This window comes from Amblyomma mixtum, chromosome 8, assembly GCF_055824585.1.
Source record: "Amblyomma mixtum isolate Tamu chromosome 8, ASM5582458v1, whole genome shotgun sequence".
Taxonomy (NCBI): domain Eukaryota; kingdom Metazoa; phylum Arthropoda; class Arachnida; order Ixodida; family Ixodidae; genus Amblyomma; species Amblyomma mixtum.
Genome location: NC_143019.1, coordinates 64,665,467 through 64,680,920, shown reverse-complemented (window position 1 = coordinate 64,680,920; position 15,454 = coordinate 64,665,467). Strand labels below are relative to the sequence as shown.

The following is a 15,454-nucleotide window of genomic DNA, read 5'->3' as shown; positions in this document are numbered from 1 at the left end:
CATCATCTCGAAAACAATCTGTATATACTTATACTCAGAAGAACACAAGCCGGAACTACGGCTACTAGGGTTTTTAGATGCCTGTACGTTTTATACAGATACGTATATCTCATCTTGCGAATAAGCACGCTCGCAGACTTGCCAAGGGCATAAGACGTAAGGAAGAAAGGAGCAGAGATAAAAACGAATGAAGAAAAGCGCTGTCGGAGCATGTTTACAAAAACTTAATGAAATCACAAGGCGCAAGATAAAACCACCGATACAAGCAATGAACAATCGAAAACTGATGGCCGAAAGAGACACTTAAAAAGAAACTTCACATGTGAAAATCTAAAAAAGAAAGACAGATGCCAAAAGAACTGTGTAGAAAAAGTTCATCCACATGATGAAAGAGCACAGCAACGTTCGAACAATAGTAGAGTGGCAAATATGACACTGAAAGAACAACAACCACGGTGGATAATATTATAAACTATCATCATTTGTATTTATAATATTTATATATGTATATATATATAACTAGAGATTTCTCCCCGCATCTCTCAGTCATCCGTTTGTTTCACTTTTTTTTTTCACTGTAGGCTTTCTTTTTACATACGTATTTTCGTTTGTCAGTTATATCGCGATCACTTTTACACCCCGACAAAAAGTAAATAAAGGAAGCTCTAGGAGAGAGAAGTGAGATGGAGAGCGCAAAGGAAAGCATTATGAAGATCGAACGAAGAGACACATGGGGGCAGTAGACGTCGCTCTCCTGAAAGCAGCAAAATAATAAGTTGGACTTCCGGCCGGGAGAAGAAAGCACAAAAATGTTGTTTGGTGCTGGCTACAGCCGTTCTCACATAGCGTTCCGTGGAAGTCGGATGACGGAAGGAACTGATACGACAACCTCAACAAAGAGGTACTAAAAAATGCGCAGTCAAAACGCAAATGCCTGCTGTTCTGAGAGGACAAATACTTCAAAGAATAGGGTTAAAGTGCAAATGAAAATAAAGATACGAAAGAGAAGAGCGTCTCAGTGGATTCAGGAAAGTGTAGCGTCATCACACCGCCGGAAAAATAGGAGAGAGGGAGGGTAGAGAGAAAGAGAGAAAACCGCGCAAATGGCGACGAATGTCTCGACCTGCGCGACAGCCTTTCCAAGGCATCCATGGTCATACACATGCGATTGCACACAAAGCCACCTCGATCATTTTACCCAGGTGCGAGGGATGTTACGCCCACAAAGACCGCGTCGCCCATAGCCGGAAAACAATTGAAAGAAATAAAAGCAGAAACATTACGCAAACCAGAATGAGCAGCCGAGCTCAGTTCTCAAGGGAGCCTCAAAAGACACGGTGACGTAATTAACTGCATCTGATTACGTGCTTCACGCATTGCTTGCGGTCGTGCGCACGTAACGTCATAGATTTGTTTCCTCTCGGAGCAAGTACGCTCGGAGAGCACTTACGATGAATATTATAAGAACAATTCCGAAACTATGTGCTTGCTTAATTAGGCTGTTTTGCGAAAGTATAGAGAGGGAAAAAAATTTTAAGAAGTTAGACCTGCTGTTCGAGCGTAGTGACGTCAGCGATTTCATGGACCATTGTCTAAAAAGCTCCAGATGACCAAGTGGTACACTGCTGCTGAATGCTTTGTAGTGTAAATGCAAAGTAAGAATGAGAGTCAATGTTACGATAGGCAGCTGCCATTCGTCCGAGGGGAGAGGGGTATCTTTGGGACATCCTGGGTGGGGTGGCGTCGGAAAAAGTAGGAACCAAAAGACAATAACCGACGTCACAGTATCGACACCTTCGGTCAAAAAAAAACCGAAACAATCCATCCTGGTGCACAAAAGTGCCACTCAGTAATACTTTCTTCATAGGTGCAAAGACGCAAACAAAATAACAGATTAGAGAAGAAGAAGCAGCCATTAAATAAGGACTGACCAGCCGCATCGAACTGCGGAACAAAAAATAAGGTGGGTGGGGAGGGAGGAAAAACTGTACACCCCGCTTCGAATGAAGGAAAAGAGAAGGAAGAGAAAGTAGTGGGCAGATCTGCCTTCACAAACAAGTTCACCGGTGAAGCTTCAATTAACAACTGGCCTTTGTATGAGGAACAAAGATAATGGAGGGCAGAGGATGACGCAGCGACAACCAGGAGCTGCCAGAAATCCGTGATTTCTTCGCGCTATCCACACACGCGGGAGAGCAGAAGGATCGTGAGGAACCCAAGGGCCCTAAAGCGAGCGAGACCAATGAAAACGTCCGAGCAATCCACTCTCTCCAAGAGAATGTCTCGGCAGTTGTCTTGCCATTCGAGGCGTCCCCGCTAAGAAGACTGCCGAATACAGCAGGTACTTTTTGCTACGTGCGACTAGCGCCCGCAAATCCGCTCCGGAACATCGCGTGTGGGGACGTCAAATGACGTCAGCTTGCAGCCACTGGAGATTCATCTAGTGATGATGAGTCATGATCCTCAACGGACGGTCTGGGACACCTGTGAAGCGTACGCAGAACTGCACGACGTTTCGTACAGCGTCGAAACGCGCCGCCCGCCCACAAAAACCGCGACGTCAAAATAAAGGGAGGCGTCGAGGCTTTAGTTCAATATTATTAACACTGCAACGATTATTGGGGTTTCCTGTCTTTTCTGGGACAGGTCGCCCCGCGCTTTACGAACGTATCCGCACCCTCCGTTTTCCTTCGAACGCGCAGCTCAGGACACCGATCTCGGACCACGTCTTCGTCACACTCTTCTCATACCGCGCGTGAGCCCTGCTCCGGCTACGTATACAGCAAAGAGCCGGCGTCGTATGAATCGGCGACAAGAAGTCGAGACACTTCGAAATCACCTGACAGAGGCCGTTACGAGGGGCGGACCAGGGATGTAAAACCGCCAAAGAACGAAAAAAGCAGACCTGCCTGAAACGCGACGATGTTCTTGAAGTGTACACGAATGAAATCTTCCAAGACAACAGGCAAAACTTGTTTATTCTGAATACGACAACAGAGTGCTGGTAAGAGAATGACGAAAAAGTTCGAAAGCGAACTCTTTCTTGCGCCTGGATGGTTTGCGCCTGGACGCGATTTACCTCGCGCAATCATGCGATAGCCAAGATTCTGCCGCTTAACTTTAGTTTAGCATATTACGGTCTTTGCATTACAAAAACCAAAAACACAACATCCGCTCTCGCCGCTCGAATGTGCCTTCACATCAACGCTAACCTTATGATTGCGCCGCAACGCCTAATTCGCATCACAGCAATTGCAACGTGGCATAAGTTCGCTACCTACGGAAGATCTCCAGCAGGATTTCCAGCGGTAAAGCAGCAACATTTTCAATCGGGATGGCAAAAGGCGGATGGGTAGGAACGAGAGATGGCAAATGATGACGCAGTGAGAACATAGCAATTGCTACCAGAACAGGACTCGATACAAGTCGTTCGTCGCGTACAATGCGTTCGTTCAAAGCAGAGAGCTCCTCGAAATACATCGACGCGGGTGCAGTGATCTTCAAAAATCATTCTTTGCACTTGCCCATTTGCGTTAGAAAAAAAAACAAAAAAAAACATCGCTTGGTTGATTGCCTGGTTCGCAACGTCGTCACGGCTTCTGCTTAAACGGAGATGAGTCCGTTTCGTCAGATCGAAGGCCAGCAGGACCAGAATGAACGCAGCAAATAAAAATTAAAAGCTCTGGAGATAAGTCTTGCGTGATCAAAAGGAAAGCCTTTGATCTTTCGCCATGATTCCTTCTTGCACAAGAAATGTGAAATACAGGCAGTAACCGAGCTGTCGGCGACGGCAGAGCGGCCCGGATGTCCTCTTACATTGCCTTTTGCACAAGTTCATTTCATTCCGAGATAGCTGCAGCGAGCGAGTTCCCTTCGCTCAAATTACTTAAGGGCATGGAAGAGATCCAAAAGAGCTACTACCCTGGGCGGCCTCTAACGGCGTCCGGCGATTTGTTTCTGTTTTGTTTTTGAGCACAACTCGGTCTGGCCCTTTTCACCGTGTGCCTTAGAGTGGTCTAACTTGCACAATACGAACCATGACAGTGACCGATGTACGCTTCGCGAGCCAGTAGGGTTAGTACACAGTGTTCTCTTTGATAGCACACGGCACTGAATTTGTAAGCAGAATTTTTTTCCCACCCCTATAGTCACGAACGCATCCGCGTGAAGTCGATCTTTTTGTGCGCCGTTACGAGGCGACTTGTGCAGTGGCTGCTCAATAGATGGCGCTGCGTCTCGCGTCCTAGCTTCACCGCGGCCGACGGCTCGGTCACAGGCGGACGAACGATGCAAGAGTGCAACTAAAAGAAAGTAAGAAGAAAAACAGCACACAAGAGGATATGCACAAAAAAAAAAAAATTGTCGCTCACGATCACTCACGCGCTCGCCATGTCCAAAAACAGTAATCAACGCGGTTTTCGCGAAACATTAAAAGAATAACAGGCAGAAGAAACGCAAATGCACAGCGCAGTGTGCGTCGTGGAGGAACGCAGGAGGAGAGAAGAAGAGAGAGAGCACACAACACAGGCGGCCCGGTCGACGTCGGGTGCTGCCACCTGTCGGCAGACAGAGACAGCAGCAGCAGGGGAGGACAGTGGTGTAAAAATGACGAGGGCAGCCACGGAGGAAGGGCCACGAGGCGGCGCGGCCATGTTTGGCTTAGCTGGCGTGTATGTCCATTATGTGCTGGCCGTCGTAGGGCGAACCCTGGGGGGGAAGGCCCGGGTGACCCATGGGCGCCATCATCATGGCGGCTGCGTGCGGGTGGCCGGGCAGGAGCATGGCCTGCGTCGGCGACCGCAACTGGGGCATTTGCGGGTAGCTGCCCATGGCGCCCATGTGGCCCATCCCCATCGACGCGTCGCCACAGGACAAGTTCTGCATGCCTGCGAGGAAAAAACAAACACACAACAGTTTATTACTTCGATCGCCTTACGGTTGCGACGTATCTCGGGGACCAAGTGCAGCACGGGCTTTTTGTAGGCCACTTTTCGACGGTCTAGCGCATGTACGTGGTCTCCTTGATACGGGAGTGCCTACATTTGCGCTTTCGTGGTCTGACTAGCAGTGGTACGAAAGCTGGTAAGAGCCCCGCCGTGGTGGCTCAGTGGTTACGGCGCTCGGCTGCTGACCCGAAAGACGCGGGTTCGATCCCGGCCGCGGCGGCCGAATTTCGATGAACGAAATTCTAGAGGCCGGTGTACTGTGCGATGTCAGTGCACGTTAAGGAACCCCAGGTGGTTGGAATTTCCGGAGCCCTTCACTACGGCGTCCCTCATAGCCTGAGTTGCTTTGGGACGTTAAACCCCAATAAACCAAACCGAAAGCTGGTAAGCACAAAAGACGGCCAGGCAGGGATCGAGACTGGCTCCTATGTTTGCGTGCCTCACCTTGACATGGTCGCGTTTTTCTGCAAAGTGCTCTCAACCTGAGCTCATATTTTCATCCAGCTGTTTCTCGCAACAACTATCTTTCCACGAGCTACACAGCCCACCATGCGGACATGATCTCTGGATGTCGAATCAGAAAAGATCGCGCAATGCGAATCGTGTTCGTTCTTGACGCAAACACTGCATGAATTTCTGCACCGTTCGGCTCCTCTATAAGTTGTGGTTTGCGTAACTGAATAAAATGGTTAAGCCATCCCCACGAAGTGCCTGACGGTCAGAAAGTCACTGCTTAATGTCTAAATAAAGACTGACAGCAAAAATATTTATTTTGTAGCAATAACTAGGGCTTGCAGTATGAAATTCAACTGGTGGGATCATTTGAAAAGAATCCCGCCTCACACAGAATGCGAAGGAGGCAGTGCTTTCGTCGTCCTCTTGTTCTATCATACTCTTTCGGTATTTTGCGTCGGCCCATTACGAACAGCAGGCGGTTGCCATTGCATTAGTATTCCGTTAATGAGAAAGATTCATAAAACGCGGCCTTCATATTCAATGACAACCAAAATTGCAAAAATAGGCGCGGCTCGAAAATAACAAATATTTATTCGGTTCCTCGTTCCTTCCATTCTTAAGGTGTGGACAGTGAGAGGTCGTTGAACACACTTTTTTTTTTTTGTCGCGGGGCGCGAAGTGCCTTTGTATTTGAGCCTTTGTCACAGTGGTTATCACACCCTTCATTTCAATTCATTTACATGCAAGCTCAGAGATCATGCGTACCACATAAGTTTTTGGTGACGAAGCTGAACTGCAAATACTATGCTAAGAAATAAAAAAAAAGTCAAGAAATGCCCCAGCCAGTGCTACTAATTGTCAACCACAGCTTTCGCCAATGCAAGCGTAGGCAGGCGGTTATAGCAATTCGCACGGAGGAATGGTACCTGACTCGTTCGAGAATCTGACCTCGCCCAACTAACATGGGAGCAGTTTTGAGCGTTCGGACCCTGACTTTTGGGGGCTAGCTGTAGCTCCCTCTTCGGAGCCAGCTAACTTTGACACAGAGCTCAGAAGCCGAACGTACTCAGAACAAACTATGAAAGGCAGAAGACACCGAAACGCTGGGCTGATGACGCAATCAGTGTAGGGAATCAAGTTATTGGCTGAAAGAGAACTTGCCGCCGGTATTAGCGCTAGGCTTAGCATATTCGCGTCGCTCAGATGTATAAGTCCTTGTTCGTGGTGATAATAGCACGAGTCTACTGATGCTTGCTTTATATTTATGTTGCTGCACGGGTATTCAACGACACTAACGTAGCCTACAGAAGCATTTGCATTAAAGTAACAGCTTCTGATGCATAACTCTACAACGCATACCAAACGAACATAACACACAACAAAATGAGCAAAGCAACAAAACGAACATAGGGAACTGAACACAGCGGCAAAATAAAAAGCAAACAAACAAATGAAAGCCGAAAACTGACCTGGTGGCCTAATGTGCATTTGTGGACTGCCGTCCATCATGTATCCCATTCCACCGTCAGGTCCATACGCCGCACTTGCGCCTCCTATCGTCCCACCTGCGCCATTTTAGTACAAAAAGAACAGAATGAGTAAGAAAACGCTCGGGAACGTACAACTAAAAGAACTTAGCAGAACGTCTACGACGCGTATGGTAAAAAATGGCCTGGCTTAGCTTATGGTTAAGCCTAGGATGCGAAGCATACCGCCGGCGGAGGCTGCGCGTCCGCAAGCGAGCGCACGAGTTGAGCCCCAGCTTTCACAGCTGTTGTGACGTCATATCACGTGGTGCGCCGATGTAGGTCAAGTGGTAGCTACGCGGCCGCGCGCGGCGCAGCAAGGAAGAGCTCGGTTGTGCGGCTAGTATGCTTCGCATAAAAAGAACAGAAAGGAAAAAAGTCTGCTTGCAAAGCCATGCTGCCAAAAATCTCGCGCAGGCGAGACCCTGTGCTCATACGGCGATCAGTGCTAAAACGCTCTGCGTGACGTGTTTACTGAAGCACAATCGAGAGTCACACGGTTTTGAGCTAGGTATATCCTTCTTTGCCGTAAATAATCGACGGCTGATGTTGGGCGCCAAAATTTGACGCTTAATATCAGACGCTCAGACTCCTGTAACAAGAAACAACACCTAATTCACCTAATATGTATGTATATATATAAACGTAATTCGGTTGACACACGGTAGAAAAACAACAACTTTATTCTAACGTTTCCAGCAGGGTCTGGCCTTCGTCAGAGTTCGTCACTCTGACGAAGGCCAGACCCTGGTCGAAACGTTAGAATAAAGTTGTTTTTCTACCGTGTGTCAACCGAATTACGTTTATGTTCTACCGGATCCATCCGATCTTCACCCCCTTTATATATATATATATATATATATATATATATATATATATATATATATATATATATATATATATATATATATATATATATATATATTATCAGTCTATCACTATATTTCAAGGAGTCGTTCTCAAGACGACACTCGCCAGATTTTTTCAAGGAATTCTGTAGCGCAATAATGCACTTCTTTCTGCATAAGACACAAAACATGTATGAAATAAAGATTTCGGCTCAGCAATAAAGCAGTGGAATAAATAATAAACAAAGGAGTTGAAGAAAAATAACGCGAAATAACAAAGCAGACGCGTCACAGTCCCTTCGAGATCCAGCGTCTTCCATGGGTCCTGCATTTCCGTAGAGACGAGGCTTGGGCATGTTGGTATGACATACTTAAGGGAAATAAATAGCGCACAAGAGAAGACGGGACAAGCGAGGAGACACAGACAAGCGCTAACTTTCAACAGACGGTTTATTGCAAAATCGGGAGCATATATACACATGTCCAGATAGGCAACAAAGAACAGGATCGAAGATAACATCAAAAAGACACACACCCCCTCGACAGCCATCTGGTTATCGTGCCAGATATGCAAGCTCTTTTTTCGACAAATTAACGGAAGGTTCGCTGACACAATCCGGTCCAAAGCGCACGATATTCGACGCTTCAACAATCTCCCTGGTGAGTTGGTCGCGGTGATGATACAAGATCACAGTATCTTCAAAAATTGGACGGCAAGGAGGGTCGCAGTCACATGTCTTACAATGCAAAGCCAAATGCCCGTCGACACCACCTCTGACTTTCTTCGCGTGCTCTTTTAGGCGTACGTTGAGGCATCTGCCCGTTTGCCCGATGTAGAATCTACCGCAGGACAAGGGGATCTTGTAGACTACCCCCAGCCGACAATGGACGTAGGACTGCCTATGTCTGATATTACAGTCGGGTCTACGCGTTTTAATCGGGCAACTCATTCTGCACAATCTCCCCAGCCTCTCAGGAGCCGTGAACACGACCTTCACATGAGACCGTTGACCCACCTTCTTGAGGTTGTGTGATACCTTATGCATGTAAGGTATCACCGCCAACTTTTCTTTCTCACTTCTATCCTTTTTCTTTTTCCTGTCCTCTGCTCTTTGTTCATGACTCAGGCGAGAAGCTTCCTTCCTTTTGCGATGCAAGCATTCAGCTACCGAAGCTATCACGTGAGTCGGATAGCCCGCGCCCAGCAAACGTGCAACTTGCATGTTTAAACCCTCCTCGAACGTATGCCGGCATGACTTGTCAAGAGCATTGGACAGGAACGAAAGAACGATATTTCTTTTGACAAGTTTAGAATGCGCTGAACTGTACGGCAAAGGGGGCTTGTTAGCTCTGGGCTCGTACATCCAACAGGCATGGTCCTTTCGAAACCGCAGCCGCAGGTCTAAGAACCTAATGCTGTCATGATCAGGCATTTCAGACGTGAATGTCAACGGGTAAAAACAATCAACAAAAGAATTTAAAATGCGCGTGACAATAGGGTGACTACTAACGAGAAGATTAGAACGTCCGACAAGAGGGTCAGTAAAAACAGACAGGTCAAAAAGAATTAAAAAGTCATCCACAAAACGAAAGATCTTTAAAATCTTTAGATCAGTTAGACGCTCAAAAAGAGCCTTGTCACAACGAGCTAAAAACAAGTCACTCAAAATCGGTGCGATGCAGGATCCGATGCAAACACCTTGCTTTTGCAGGAAAACGTTGTTGTCAAAGGTAACAAAAGTAGAAGTAAGGTAAACAGATAAAAGCTCTAAAAAACCATCCGTGCTCACGCCACAAGCATTTTGAAAGTCGACAGCGCCGCTATTGTCGATAGCATCCTCGACGCAAGACAGCAGCCCTTCATGGGGCAACGAGTAAAACAAATCTTTTATGTCTACTGAAAAAGCTGCAATGTTCTTCTGGTCATTTGCTTTGAGGAAGTCAATAACGGCTGCGGAATCCTTGGTTAGGAAAGGATCAATCACAGTGAGGAGTTTCAAATTGGATTGCAGATAGTCCGCAACGCACTTCTGCCACGAACCAGACTCTGAGATAATGACGCGAAATGGGCATTCTATCTTATGCGTCTTAGCCGAGAAAAACATCTCCAGTGTATCTTTGTCGCTATTATCTATGCCCTTAACGACGTTCGTCAGGCTAAGCTTATCGCAGAGCTTTTTTGCCCGCGCCTTCACCTTTGTTAGCGGTACGCGTTTCATCTGCTTGAACACAGTCTGTACAGCCTCAGACGCCTTAACACGAAACAAATCGTGTCCAAGCACAGCAAAACCCCCTTCCTTGTCGGCGGGGAGCACACATAACGAGTTGACTTTGAGGAGGGTCGACAAACGTTGAAACCGAACTTTAGGACGCTCCAGTTTACAGCGCTCTAGCACACAGACACCTTGCGACACACAAGCGTCCTTCTCATCAGCGTCCGCTCGCCTAGCCACCTTACGAACACAGGCCAGTAGTTCCGCAGCGTCTTTCTTTGGCTCGACAGCGTACTTGGGACCAAAGCGCAAAGTCCGGCTAACTTCATCCGGTAAATCCACCTTACCAATTGTGTGGATCTTGTAACTGGATTCCTTGGTCTTCTTCGGGGGAACCAGGTGACGAAGGGCGACCAGTGCCTGTTGCCAGTAGGCCTCAGTGGAGTGGACAAGAAGGCTTGAATACTCACGCCACCTATGGCGCCCTACCCTTGAATCTCCTTCACTGAAGGCGGTTGCGTGCAGCAAGTCACGGAAGAATCGAGCCTGTCTTCGCCATTCAGCCCTGATGATCTTGCAAAGTCTTGTCCCATGGCCCACCGACGGAGGGAAACCACCGAGCAGAGCCCAAATCGCCGACGGGAGGATTTTCGAGCGGATGCAAAAAGAATGTGCGCGAGCTTGCACTTCCGCATAGGCAGCTCGTGCCACAATGGCACAGGGGTCAGAAAGAGGAAAAGAGAGGCCCAGTGTACTAGAAATACATTTCAGAAGAGACGAGGCTTGGGCATGTTGGTATGACATACTTAAGGGAAATAAATAGCGCACAAGAGAAGACGGGACAAGCGAGGAGACACAGACAAGCGCTAACTTTCAACAGACGGTTTATTGCAAAATCGGGAGCATATATACACATGTCCAGATAGGCAACAAAGAACAGGATCGAAGATAACATCAAAAAGACACACACCCCCTCGACAGCCATCTGGTTATCGTGCCAGATATGCAAGCTCTTTTTTCGACAAATTAACGGAAGGTTCGCTGACACAATCCGGTCCAAAGCGCACGATATTCGACGCTTCAACAATCTCCCTGGTGAGTTGGTCGCGGTGATGATACAAGATCACAGTATCTTCAAAAATTGGACGGCAAGGAGGGTCGCAGTCACATGTCTTACAATGCAAAGCCAAATGCCCGTCGACACCACCTCTGACTTTCTTCGCGTGCTCTTTTAGGCGTACGTTGAGGCATCTGCCCGTTTGCCCGATGTAGAATCTACCGCAGGACAAGGGGATCTTGTAGACTACCCCCAGCCGACAATGGACGTAGGACTGCCTATGTCTGATATTACAGTCGGGTCTACGCGTTTTAATCGGGCAACTCATTCTGCACGCTTGTGTGTCGCAAGGTGTCTGTGTGCTAGAGCGCTGTAAACTGGAGCGTCCTAAAGTTCGGTTTCAACGTTTGTCGACCCTCCTCAAAGTCAACTCGTTATGTGTGCTCCCCGCCGACAAGGAAGGGGGTTTTGCTGTGCTTGGACACGATTTGTTTCGTGTTAAGGCGTCTGAGGCTGTACAGACTGTGTTCAAGCAGATGAAACGCGTACCGCTAACAAAGGTGAAGGCGCGGGCAAAAAAGCTCTGCGATAAGCTTAGCCTGACGAACGTCGTTAAGGGCATAGATAATAGCGACAAAGATACACTGGAGATGTTTTTCTCGGCTAAGACGCATAAGATAGAATGCCCATTTCGCGTCATTATCTCAGAGTCTGGTTCGTGGCAGAAGTGCGTTGCGGACTATCTGCAATCCAATTTGAAACTCCTCACTGTGATTGATCCTTTCCTAACCAAGGATTCCGCAGCCGTTATTGACTTCCTCAAAGCAAATGACCAGAAGAACATTGCAGCTTTTTCAGTAGACATAAAAGATTTGTTTTACTCGTTGCCCCATGAAGGGCTGCTGTCTTGCGTCGAGGATGCTATCGACAATAGCGGCGCTGTCGACTTTCAAAATGCTTGTGGCGTGAGCACGGATGGTTTTTTAGAGCTTTTATCTGTTTACCTTACTTCTACTTTTGTTACCTTTGACAACAACGTTTTCCTGCAAAAGCAAGGTGTTTGCATCGGATCCTGCATCGCACCGATTTTGAGTGACTTGTTTTTAGCTCGTTGTGACAAGGCTCTTTTTGAGCGTCTAACTGATCTAAAGATTTTAAAGATCTTTCGTTATGTGGATGACTTTTTAATTCTTTTTGACCTGTCTGTTTTTACTGACCCTCTTGTCGGACGTTCTAATCTTCTCGTTAGTAGTCACCCTATTGTCACGCGCATTTTAAATTCTTTTGTTGATTGTTTTTACCCGTTGACATTCACGTCTGAAATGCCTGATCATGACAGCATTAGGTTCTTAGACCTGCGGCTGCGGTTTCGAAAGGACCATGCCTGTTGGATGTACGAGCCCAGAGCTAACAAGCCCCCTTTGCCGTACAGTTCAGCGCATTCTAAACTTGTCAAAAGAAATATCGTTCTTTCGTTCCTGTCCAATGCTCTTGACAAGTCATGCCGGCATACGTTCGAGGAGGGTTTAAACATGCAAGTTGCACGTTTGCTGGGCGCGGGCTATCCGACTCACGTGATAGCTTCGGTAGCTGAATGCTTGCATCGCAAAAGGAAGGAAGCTTCTCGCCTGAGTCATGAACAAAGAGCAGAGGACAGGAAAAAGAAAAAGGATAGAAGTGAGAAAGAAAAGTTGGCGGTGATACCTTACATGCATAAGGTATCACACAACCTCAAGAAGGTGGGTCAACGGTCTCATGTGAAGGTCGTGTTCACGGCTCCTGAGAGGCTGGGGAGATTGTGCAGAATGAGTTGCCCGATTAAAACGCGTAGACCCGACTGTAATATCAGACATAGGCAGTCCTACGTCCATTGTCGGCTGGGGGTAGTCTACAAGATCCCCTTGTCCTGCGGTAGATTCTACATCGGGCAAACGGGCAGATGCCTCAACGTACGCCTAAAAGAGCACGCGAAGAAAGTCAGAGGTGGTGTCGACGGGCATTTGGCTTTGCATTGTAAGACATGTGACTGCGACCCTCCTTGCCGTCCAATTTTTGAAGATACTGTGATCTTGTATCATCACCGCGACCAACTCACCAGGGAGATTGTTGAAGCGTCGAATATCGTGCGCTTTGGACCGGATTGTGTCAGCGAACCTTCCGTTAATTTGTCGAAAAAAGAGCTTGCATATCTGGCACGATAACCAGATGGCTGTCGAGGGGGTGTGTGTCTTTTTGATGTTATCTTCGATCCTGTTCTTTGTTGCCTATCTGGACATGTGTATATATGCTCCCGATTTTGCAATAAACCGTCTGTTGAAAGTTAGCGCTTGTCTGTGTCTCCTCGCTTGTCCCGTCTTCTCTTGTGCGCTATTTATTTCCCTTAAGTATGCATTTCCGTAGCCGGTACGGGTGTCATTTCTGTTTGAGTCACAGCAGACGGACGTCCTACAAAATGTCATGCACGGAAGATATGATGCCCAAATGATGGCCTCACTTGGCATTCTTTTGCCGAAATGCACATTTAAGAAAACTATCATTTTCATACTGCATAGCGAAAATTGATTTTGAAGGTGCTTTCTGGAACAAAATTTCAGAGGAACTTGAAAATGAATCCATTTTGGCCGTTTCGTAGGTTTTCATGTGAGAAAAAGCGAAATTTTAAAATACCAGTGACAGCAGAAAAGACCACTAATGTCGCGTTAAATGGTGTCATTTTCAGAAGAGTGATTATAACGCGAGAATATTTTCCCCTTATCCTGCACGAGGGTTTTTTTTGGGAGGGTAACTCCTTATACAAAAAGTGCCTAAATTAAAGAAATTTCAAAATTATTGTTTTCCTATACTGACACACTACCTAATTGTCAAGCCAATTACTTCTTTTAGACTTATGACAAAATAATGAAATTTTTGTCATGGCCTAATCGCATAAGGACAAAGCAGCCAGAAAAATGTCATTGATCGGCGCAGAGGTTAAAAAGAATAATCATCTGCCGCGTATTCCCCCTTAAACTTTACACTTCTTATAACGCAGTGCACAACGCAGGATGACGTAATCGCCAGATTAGGAACTGAAGCACTAGGATCTGATTTTGATGCGCTATGGACGCCTATGTTTTGGGGGGAAAAAATTTTTGCGCATATTTCCTGAAGTTGTGTAAAAAGTTTCCTTTAATTTATTCACTTAAAAAGAATTATTTGGTTACGAATTATAGCGTATACCTTACAAGCTGCAGTGTACATCCACAGTAAGGCGTTAACGTTACATCATAGCACTCACATAATGCACCCCGAATCTGATGCGGCAATAAGGTTTAAGGCCAATGTTATCAGGCCAAACATTTTTGTAGGCATTTCTTGAAGTTTTCAAACTGGGTTCCTTTAACTGGTGGATCGGCTGGTTGATGGACTCAGATGTTTATTTATTGACTCACTGGTTGAATAACTGAGTAAGTAAATATCCACATATTTCACTTGAAGGTTGTGTATATGCACAGCGTCATTCTAGCTTTATGGAATGGCTGCATGCACAAGCGTACAGCCACGCGTTTCGTTTAATCTAAAAGCTGAACACGCAGTTTCAACCACAGGAAACGCCCAGACGCTAAATGAAGTTATCTTTTCTGCATTTTTTTTTCTGAACCGCAGTGCAAGCTAGCAACCACGCTCTCACTATATCCCGGGCGTGCCAGCCTTTTATGCATTGCTTGAAAAGGCGCCTCCTTTTGTCATCTCCACGGCGAATCTTTTTCCGGAGGTAAAACGTTAATGGCTAAACTCATTTCCGAGGCCCAGGGAGGGGCTCTGCCGCGACGGACCGATCAATCAGGCTCGTCCGACAGTGTCCGTTGGCGAAAGAAAAGAACCGCTCCCTTTGATTTTGTTTTCTCTTCCCTCCTATTGTAAGGAAAAGTAACTTCCGAAGGGAGGGGACGGTTCTAGCCACAGAGATTAGTCCAGTGCACCGAAACTCGTTTACGAACGATTTTGCAGGTTGTTTTAGGTGTTTGATTCACCTCTAGCTTTTTCTTTTTATACAGCAACAAGATAACGAAAAATGTTAGGCCGTAGCCTTACGAACAAAGGGATGAAGCGTGAGAAGGGAATGTGCTTGGTGGGAAGCGAATCTTTCAGTTTCCTGACCAAAGTGGGTTCACTAAACGGCCCCGTCATTTTATGCAAACAGGCAGCGCTAACGTGACCATTTCGCTGTGTTCACGAAAATTCGCGCTCTATTTGATTGACGATAACACTTCGCTGTGCGATTTTGGTGTGCCACAAATCTAGAACGCAATAAAATGGAGTTTAAAAACAAGACAGCAAGATAGCGCAAGGATACCTTCCATGCAGGGACATGCAGGGCTACGGACTGAAAACATTTTTTTGTAGCGAATGCCCCACTCCTCGCGTA

General features: G+C 46.7%; 1 protein-coding gene across 4 annotated transcripts in view; it reads right to left on the bottom strand.

Moving 5' to 3' along the window:
* Positions 1-1,538: 1,538 nt before the first annotated feature.
* LOC149332760 (homeobox protein Meis1-like) overlaps positions 1,539-15,454 on the bottom strand; it is a 410,486-nt gene continuing 396,570 nt past the window's right edge. For all 4 annotated transcript variants that reach the window (XM_089558348.1, XM_089558347.1, XM_089558350.1 and 1 more), the window contains 2 exons: positions 6,872-6,967; positions 1,539-4,886 (listed from right to left, as the gene is read on the bottom strand). In XM_089558348.1, coding sequence (XP_089414474.1) covers positions 4,660-4,886; positions 6,872-6,967 — 323 coding nt within the window. In that variant the 3' untranslated portion in view covers positions 1,539-4,659. The remainder of the gene's footprint in view (positions 4,887-6,871; positions 6,968-15,454) is intronic.